The 10270-nt window shown below is 35.6% G+C and overlaps 1 protein-coding gene across 1 annotated transcript; it reads left to right on the forward strand.

Moving 5' to 3' along the window:
- Positions 1-265: 265 nt before the first annotated feature.
- Positions 266-8054, forward strand: LOC102276456 (natural killer cells antigen CD94-like). Its single transcript, XM_014483642.2, has 6 exons — positions 266-462; positions 1872-1964; positions 2320-2370; positions 5305-5456; positions 7494-7597; positions 7696-8054. Exons 1-6 carry the CDS (start codon positions 456-458, stop codon positions 7814-7816), a joined length of 528 nt encoding a protein of 175 aa, XP_014339128.2. The 5' UTR covers positions 266-455; the 3' UTR covers positions 7817-8054.
- Positions 8055-10270: the final 2216 nt, after the last annotated feature.

The raw sequence follows: 10270 nt of genomic DNA on the forward strand, positions 1-10270 counted from the left end.
CTTATTAAAAAAGGAAAATTCAGTGTCAGCTTTTTTACACTAAGTAAATTTACCTTTGGTTTGTCCATATATTCCATTTTCCAAGTAATTTTTTAGATCACTTTGATGTTCAAACATTAGACAAATTTTTTTCCTCTCACTTTATTTTGTGATAGTCAAAGGGTCTGCATTATGCAAGTTCAGTGAGAATTTCCTGTATTGTGGTTCCTGAAGCATTTTAGAAGACAATGATTTTACTGCCTCTTTTCATACTACACATCCATGTCTCATCGGCAGAAGATTTAAACACACTTTGATACACAGTTGTTGTTTTTTTTTTTTTTTTTTTTATTTTAAAGGATTTCTTTATAACTTTCGGGTTCCTTAGCTTCCAGCTTAGCTTCTAGATCTAATCTCATTTCTCGGAATCAGCATCCATCGTGTCTTACCTTCATTGACATTGGACAACATCTCACATGGCAGGTATGTGCATCCCAAGTCATAACATGAAAAAAATGAAAACAGCCAGGAAAGATATCTCATGAGCATGGCTGATTTCAGGGAAGGCTTTAATAAAAAGGATGCAGTTTTTGGCTTCCCATGTTTCAGCACTTTTTACTTCAATTTCACTTTTCTGATTCTTCATTCTGTAACTTAGCAATGACTTTGTGAAGTTTTGTCAACAGATTTAAGGAGTCGATTCTGACAAGGATAGCTCTAAATTCTGATTGCGATCCGAATTTACAAGGAAAAAATGTAAACAGTATAATTCTAGCTTGAACTTAAACAGAAAATGCTAAATGTTAACAACTCAATGCTTGAAAGTGCTTTTTAAAATTTACCATTTGTGTTATGGCACCCCAGAATCATCCAGATTAACATTTTGACACATTGCACTGTTATTCAAGACACCGCACTTTGGGGTGCACTCATGTTAATGCAGAATCTCCTGATGCTAGATTATTTTAGGGGGAAGGTCTTGTAAGCAAGCATTTTTTGGCATGAGAAAATGTAGTATATATGAAAAATGGTTCCCGTAAAAATGAATGCTATGTGTCATAAATTAACGTATTGTGGAAATAAAGTCAAGCGCTCAAGGTATTACCTGTATGTTGATTGTGGAGCCTCTCACTACACCAGGTCCAGAGTACTCCCATGTCTTCTCTTCCTAGTACAGCCTCTACAAAGCTATCAGCAGCTTGACATTTCTTAGAGCAGTGAATATGTTGAGATTAGCAGAAGGGCATGCTCCCAAGGGAAGCCTGGCATGCTGCAATCTATGGGGTCTCAAAGACTCAGACAACCGAGCGACTGAACTGAACTGAACTGAACACTCCCAAGTATTGTAATAGTTTCGTGACAATGATAGAATATATTAAATGAAAGACTCTGGGTTGAGAAAAGCTTTCATCTGAATTCTGACTTGGGTACTTAATAACTTTGAACCTTGAGAAAAATAACCTTATTAATGGACAGTAAGTTTTCTGATCTACTTAATGGGAGTCATACATTCTATCTTGTGATTTTGTTGCTGTTGTTTCTGTGAAAATAAATTCGTTATATCAGCCCATTAACCAGAACTTGGTGCCTGTTGATCTCTTGTTACTACAGATCTTTAAGCTTCTTTGCCAAATTAAAAAATTAAAGGTAAATACTGAAATAGGATAAAGAGGAAATGTATGGATAATCTCACTGAAGAATAAAGTACATTATATAAAAATGTTGGTAACAAGTGGAGTTCTGAATGGAATATCTTCATTTTCCAGCATTTTTCTGGCAAAATGATTGGATTATCAAGCCAAAGCACTTTTTGGATCCTCTCACTGTTTTCTGCTTTTAAGAATTCCCGTGTTTGTTCTTTAAATCATTACCCTATCTTTCTTTCTTTACAGGTTTTCAGACCACTCCATGGAGGTTGATTTCTGGGGTTTTAGGAGTAATATGCCTTTTGTTGATGGTAACTTTGGGAGTTTTGTTGAAAAATTGTAAGTTTTTATAGTCAAGGCTATATAAAAAAAATCAAAATTGTGATGAAGCTATCTTATAAGAAAAGTTTCATTTTGATAACATGTAAACGATTCTGATGCTGGAAAAGACTGAAGGCAAAAGGAGAAGGGGGTGGCAGAGGATGAGACGGTTAGAGAGCATCACTGAATCAGTGGACATGAATTTGAGCAGAGTCCCAGAGAGAGTGGAGGACGGAGGAGCCTGGTGTGCTGTAGTACATGGGGTCGCAAAGAGTCAGACAGGGACAGTGTGCTGATTTGGTACTGAACAAAAATATTTTGTTATTTCATAAATGTTTATCTGACAAAGTAAATTTCTTATCATTTCTTACAGCACTTACTATACAAAGTGTTCAGCTTGGACCCTCCACAGACCTCAGTGAAGGTTGGTTTCACACTTTGGAAAATTTTTGTGTTGGTAGAGAAGGAAATGGAGAAGGCAATGGCACCCCACTCCAGTACTCTTGCCTGGAAAATCCCATGGAAGGAGGAGCCTGGTAGGCTGTAGTCCATGGGGTCGCTAAGAGTCGGACACGACTGAGCGGCTTCACTTTCACTTTTCACTTTCATGCATTGGAGAAGGAAATGGCAACCCACTCCAATGTTCTTGCCTGGAGAATCCCAGGGACGGGGGAGCCTGGTGGGCTGCCATCTATGGGATTGCACCGAGTCGGACACGACTGAAGTGACTTGGCAGCAGAGAAGGAAATAAATGGTTTCTTGGTTTTCTCACACATAAGCTTGATGGAATATTACACAGTCATATTGATTGATATAGTAATTGTAGGATAGTCCCATTTCATTGTTCATTTAAGAATGTATTAAATACATGTATTAAATGTATTTAATAAGAATGTATTAAATACATTATATACTATTTATGTAATTAAATAATTACATATTTATGTAATTAAATAATTATATAAGAAAATTATTATATTGAAATGATATATTTTTCAATGTGAGTGATCATGTAAAAATAAACACAAAAATTACAGTAAATACTATAACAAAAATAAATTGCAAATAAAAAATGGCAAAAAATAAGTTGCAGTAAATATTCCAGCTAATTCTAATTACCTGCTTGTGTTTGTTGATAACCTATACTTCTGTATCTCTTTACCTTTACCTCTGCTTCTTCCATAATTTAGAAAGTAACATGGAGATTAATGCAATTCTAAACCCTACTTAATCAGTGAAAGTCAGCTCAAAGTCCTAGTTTTTTTTGTTTTTGGAACTAGAAGATCTGTTATTTACTCTTCAACCCATTGTACTCTTGTTTCTCACTCTATCACCCAACAAAAGTCCTAGTTTCTAAATGTAATTTTATACTCAAATGCTCTCCAAGTTGTCTTCAGTGTTCATATATCTCTTCACTTGTATCATTTTTTTCCCCTGAGCATTTTTCCAACTTTATTGAGATACAATTGATAAAGGATGCTGCATAAATTTAATGGGTGGGGATTCCCCGATGGCTCAGCAGTAAAGAATTCCCCCTACAATGTTGGAGACATGGGTTCAATTCCTGGGTGGGGAAGATGTCCTGGAGAAGGAAATGGCAACCCACTCCAGTATTCTTGCCTGGGAAATTCAGTGGTCAGAGGAACCTGGCCACTATACTCCATGGGGTCACAAAAGAGTCAGACACAACTTAGCAACAAGTTTTGTGTACAATGTGCTGATTTGGTATGCTTATTATTACAATATTATTATCCCAAAGCATTCACTAACAGCACCATTATGTCACACAACTATCATTGCTATTCATGGTGAGAACATTCAAGAACTACTCCTGTGGCAACTCACAAGTAAGTAATATGGTATTGTTAACCTTAGTTACAATGGTACATAGTAGATTCCCAGAACTTATTCATTTTCTAACTGGAGAAGTATATACCCTTTTTTTTTTTTGTATTGGCCACAAAAGGTGGCTTGTGGGATCATAGTTTCTTGACCAGGAATTGAACCAGAGTCCAGACAGAGAAAGTTTGGAATCTTAACCACTGGATCACCAAGGAATTCCCATGAACCTTTCAACAAATCCATTTATCCCACATCCCATCCCCTGGTAATCACCATTCTACTCTAAAATTTCAGCACCATTCATTTGACAAGGATTTGAGTGTTGTTGAAGACATTATCACTAGTAAACTGAATGGTCCAATATCAAGCTAATTATTCTTTTATTTTCATTTTGAAAATAAAGTATCCAGAATTATTTTTTTAAAAATCTTCTGACTGCATCATGCGGCATATGGCATCGTAGTTTCCTATCCAGTGATCAGAAACTTTGCATTTAAAGCACAAAGTCTTAAACACTATACCACCACAGAAGTCCTCAGAATTCTTTTGTGACTCAGGAAATGTGCTAAAATTGTTTCCTTCTTTACATATCTTTTTCATCTAATTTACTTTCTCTCTCTCTTTTTTTTTTATACCAAAAATTTGCTTTCATTTTGCTGTGATTTATGTAAATGTTGCCTTTGATCAAAAGCAATACTCACCTTGAGGCATAAGAGCAGTCACAATTTAGCATAGATGCAAAAGACAAATGGACAAAGAAAATGACAAAACAGAATGCCAGCATAGTCTACTTTTAATTACACAGCAGAGATCAACTTTGGGTCGCTTTCTCAAAAAAGGTTCTTATCACTGCCCCCCATCCTACCACCTGCTACACTGTATTTGAACATACTGACTTTCTTTGTATACTTACCCAAATTATCACTAAATATAGTTCATAAATGAAGGCAATTTATATAATTCTACCCCTATCTGTAGAATATAATTTCTATGAGGAAAAAGGGTCATGTCTGAGTTGTTCAAATTAATATTCCTTGAACTGTGGTGTATGCAGTAAATTCTCAAAGAATATTTGTGGAAAAGATTAATAAGTAACAAATGATTTTTTTTGGTTGCTGATTTATTTTAAAATTTTTATTTATTTATATTTTTTGGCCACACCATAAGAGACATGTAGGAATCATTTTTTAAAAAAATTTATTTATTTTAACTGGAGGCTAATTACTTTACAATATTGTAGTGTTTTTTTTGCCATACATTCACATAAATCAGTCATGAGTGTACATGTGTTCCCCACCCTGAACCCCCCTCCTACCTCCCTCCCCATCCCATCCTTCAGGGTCCTCCCGGTGCACTGGCCCTGAGGGCCTTGTCTCATGCATTGAACCTGGACTGGTGATCTATTTTACATATGGTAATATACATGAATAACAAATGATTTTTGAAAAAGTAAATAACACTGAAAAAAAAATTGAACCTCCAATGTCATCCAGTAGTGTTTTATCATTTCTTCTAGAATCTGGCTGCTATTCTTGCCAAGAAAAATGGATTGGCTACCAATGCAACTGTTATTTCATCTCTAATGAAGTAAAAACATGGAAAGACAGTAGGGATTTTTGTGTTTCTCATAATTCCAGTCTACTTCAGATACAAAACAGAAATGAACCGGCAAGTATTTAATTTTGATTTTCTACATTTTCTTTGGCTTAGGAAATATATTATCTAAGTAAGCTGAATACTTTGATTCAAGTCTTTAATCAGATAACAAGTAGATGATTATATTTGAACTAATATCCTATACTTTGAAACCATTACAAAATCAACCCAAAATTTCTCAAAGATTTACATTATAGGAGTGTTGACAGATAAAGTACAGATAAAGTTTTAAAGATAATTCAAAGTAGAAATAAAAATAACCTAATTTAGCTAAAAATAACCTATTTTTAGCTCTTTAATTGAATTTCTAATTTATTTTGTAATTATATAGCTTTTGTTATCACTCTTGGGTGTAATGTGAAATGTATATGTAAAATATTATAAAACAATTAGTTCTTTAGTAAAAGTTCTCTAGCTCCCCGTAGAACCTGTGCTAAGATCTATCCCTCAGTGTGCTATTGGGATCAGATTTGACTGATGGTCCCCTATGAAGGAAATGTTCCATAAAAACTCTAACATCCATTATGACATTTTTCATTCCTTTAAGAAGTGAGACTTTGTGGTATTTTTTCCTCCAGAAATGGACTTGATGAATGAGAAACAAGAGGCAAGTGACTGACTACATCTCCTAAATTAGAAGTTAAAAATGATTTTAGTTTGTATTAGTTTGGTGCAAAAGTAATTGTGGTTTTGCTTGGTTGAAAATTGCTGTTGGATATTGGAAAACATTCTTAAATAAATGTGATTATGTTATATACCGTTTATTATGCATTTCTCACTTTATGTTTTTTTGCTAATGACATCACTTGCTGTTTATTTTATATTTATTTTAGGCTATAGAAACTATGTTAGACAAAAAGCAAATTTAAGCAATTTTTAAATTCAAGTTCAAAATGGGTTATAAAGCAGTGGAGACAACTTGCAATGTCAACAATGCATTTGGCCCGGGAACTGTTAACAAAAGTACAGTGCAGTGGTGATTCAAGAAGTTTTGTAAAGGAGACAAGCACCTTGAAGATGAAGAGTGCCGTGGCTGACCATCAGAAGTTGACAACGGCCAATTGAGCGGGTCATCAAAGCTGATCCTCTTACAACTACACAAGGAGTTTTCCAAGAACTCAGCATTAACCATTCTGTGATCATTTGGCATTTGAAGCAAATTAGAAATGTGTAAAAGCTCTAAAAGTGGGTGTCTCAGGAACTGACAGCAAATTAAAAAAAATCATTATTTTGAAGTGTCTTCTTCTCTTATTCTATTCAACAGCAAACCATTTCTCAAGTGGATTGTGATGTGTGACGAAAAGTGGATTTTATACAACTGGCGATGACCAGCTCAGTGGCTGGACCGAGAAGAAGCTCCAAAGCATTTCCCAAAGCCAAACTTGGACCAAAAACAGGTCATGGTCACTGTTTGGTGGTTTGCTGCTGGTTGGATCCACTACAGCTTTCTGAATCCCAGTGAAACCATTACATCTGAGAAGTCTGCTCAGCAAATTAATAAGAAAAAACTGCAATGCCTGCAGCTGGCATAGATCAACAGATAGGACCCAATTCTTTTCCATGAAAATGCCTGGCTGCAGGTTGCAAAACAAACACTTCAAAAGTTGAACAAATTGGGCTACAAAGTTTTGCCTCATCTGCCATATTCACTTGATTTCTTGCCAATCAACTTGCCAATCACCACTTCTTCAAGCATCTCCATGAATTTTTGCAGGGAAAATGCTTCCACAAACAACAGGAGGCAGAAAATGCTTTCCAAGAGTTTGTCAAATCCCTAAGTATGGACTTTTACACTACAGGAATAAAAAGTTGATTATCGATGGCAAAAACGTGTTAATTGTTATGGTTCCTATTTTGGTTAAGAAAGATGTGTTTGAGCTTAGTTATAACGATTTAACATTTATGGTCTGAAACCACAATTACTTTTTTGTAACAATCTGATAGAATTGAAAAACTGAATCTGATACTGGAAACTGGGCTTCTTAAAAGTACATGTTTCCTAGAGTAGATTTGAAATAGGTTAATATGTTGGTCTCTGTTTCCAAGCAGGATTTTATGAAGTTCAGTTCCAGTTTTTACTGGATTGGACTTTCTTACAGTGAAGAACATCATGCCTGGTTGTGGGAGGACAATTCTACTCTCTCCCAAGATCTGTAAGTTTCTGGCATCAAAACTTTTTCTGTTCTTTTTGTTTATCCTTGGATTTGATCATTCCTTTTCCCATATACTAATAATTTCTTCTTCATTACAGACTTCCTTTATTTCACACTGTAAATCCAAAGAACTGCATAATATATAACCCAAGCAGCGGTGCATTGAATGAAGACTGTGAAAGAACAAATACTTACATCTGTAAGCAACAGTTTATTTAGATGTTTCTTGGGGCAGAAGTATTCTGCAATGAAGATTTAGACTTACTTAGAATGCCAATGTATTATTACTATCTATTTCTGGGATCTGTAAAATATTTCAAATTGTGTCTTATCAACCATATAATTTTCATATATTTGAAAGCACATGCTTAAATTTTTTATCAATACATAATTGATATATAAATTATATTGGTTTTAGATATACAACAGCAATAACTAGACAGTAAGTCTAATTAACATTCATTGTTATAGTTACATTTTTTTTACATAAATTACATAATTTTTAAATTTTGTGATATTTAAAATTGATGAAACTTGTATACCTACACTGAAATTTTAGAGTCAAGATAAATAATTTCATGAATATTTAATGTATACAGTCAATAGTGAATTTCATAATTTATACATCTATTCTTAGAAATTCTCTCTGCTGAAATTTAAATAAAACCTAGTTCCTACCAAATAATATATATCAAAATCATATCTGTCCTTTGAATGGCATCAGTTCAATTCAGCTCTGTCACTTAGTCATGTTTGACTCTTTGTGACACCATGAATTGCAGCATGCCAGGCCTCCCTGTCCATCACCAACTCCTGGAGTTCACTCAAACTCATGTCCATCGAGCCAGTGATGCCATCCAGCCATCTCATCCTCTGTCATCCCCTTCTCCTCCTGCCCCCAATCCCTCCCAGCATCAGAGTCTTTTCCAATGAGTCAACTCTTCGCATGAGGTGGCCAAAGTACTGGAGTTTCAGCTTTAGCATTAGTCCTTCCAATGAACACCCAGGACTGATCTACTTTAGGATGGACTGGTTGGTTCTCCTTGCAGTCCAAGGAGTCTTCAAGTCTCAAGAGTCTTCTCCAACACCACAGTTCGATGGTATGGGGAGGGAGGAGGGAGGAGGGTTCAGGATGGGGAACACATGTATACCTGTGGTGGATTCATTTTGATATTTGGCAAAACTAATACAATTATGTAAAGTTTAAAAATAAAATAAAATTAATAAAAAAAAAAAGCATCAATTCTTCGGCACTCAGCTTTCTTCACAGTCCAACTCTCACATCCATACATGACCACTGGAAAAACCATAGCCTTGACTAGACGTACCTTTGTTGGCAAAGTAAAGTCTCTGCTTTTGAATATGCTATCTAGGTTGGTCATAAATTTCCTTCCAAGGAGTAAGCGTCTTTTAATTTCATGGCTGCAGTCACAATCTGCAGTGATTTTGGAGCCCAGAAAAATAAAGTTTGACACTCCAGATGCCATGATCTTCGTTTTCTGAATGTTGAGCTTTAAGCCAACTTTTTCACTCTCCACTTTCACTTTCATCAAGAGGCTTCTGAGTTCCTCTTCACTTTCTGCCATAAGGGTGGTGTCATCTGCATATCTGAGGTTATTGATATTTCTCCTGGCAATCTTGATTCCAGCTTGTGCTTCTTCCAGCCCTGCATTTCTCATGATGTACTCTGCATATAAGTTAAATAAGCAGGGTGACAATATACAGCCTTGATGTACTCCTTTACCTATTTGGAACCAGTCTGTTGTTCCATGTCCAGTTCTAACTGTTGCTTCCTGACCTGCATACAGATTTCTCAAGAGGCAGGTCAGCTGGTCTGGTATTCCTATCTCTTTCAGAATTTTCCACAGTTTATGGTGATACACACAGTCAAAGGCTTTGGCATAGTCAATAAAGCAGAAATAGATGTTTTTCTGGAACTCTCTTGCTTTTTCGATGATTCAGCGGATATTGGCCATTTGCTCTCTGGTTCCTCTGCCTTTTCTAAAACCAGCGCGGGTATACCTGTGGCGGATTCATTTCGATATTTGGCAAAACTAATACAATATTGTAAAGTTTAAAAATAAAATAAAATTTAAAAAAGTAAAAAAAAAATAGATAAATAAAACCAGCTTGAACATGTGGAAGTTCACGGTTCATGTATGCTGAAGCCTGGCTTGGAGAATTTTGAGCATTACTTTACTGTATGTGAGATGAGTGCAATTGTGCAGTAGTTTGAGCATTCTTTGGCATTGCCTTTCTTTGGAATTGGAATGAAAACTGACCTTTTCCAGTCCTGTGGCCACTGCTGAGTTTTCCAAATGTGCTGGCATATTGAGTGCAGGACTTTCACAGCATCATCTTTCAGGATTTGAAATAGCTCAACCGGACTAGATTGAAAATTCCCATCCTGATCTCTTTTTTCTGGAAGCAAAAATAGCTTTATTGCTATTTTTAAATTCTTTCTGGATACCTATGCATCTATATCTTCTAATTTAGACCTGCAGGTGCCATATAATACTTTCTTCATGTTCATCACAGAGTTCAGAGGGTTTCACATTTGTGTGTCTTCTCTTGATGCTACAGAGTTCCACATAAGAATTGCAAGTCTTTGCCCAAGTATGTAGTCTCACAGATTACTTTCATATTTTGGAAAAGGAAAGGTAATCTAAGCCC

The sequence above is a fragment of the Bos mutus genome, chromosome 5, assembly GCF_027580195.1.
Source record: "Bos mutus isolate GX-2022 chromosome 5, NWIPB_WYAK_1.1, whole genome shotgun sequence".
Classification (NCBI taxonomy): Eukaryota; Metazoa; Chordata; class Mammalia; order Artiodactyla; family Bovidae; genus Bos; species Bos mutus.

Bases quoted from the DNA above. Each gene is read 5' to 3' on its own strand.
- LOC102276456 (XM_014483642.2), top strand. The intron at 1,965-2,319 runs GTAAGTTTTTAT...CATTTCTTACAG, and splicing joins GGGAGTTTTGTTGAAAAATT to CACTTACTATACAAAGTGTT. The intron at 2,371-5,304 runs GTTGGTTTCACA...CATTTCTTCTAG, and splicing joins CTCCACAGACCTCAGTGAAG to AATCTGGCTGCTATTCTTGC.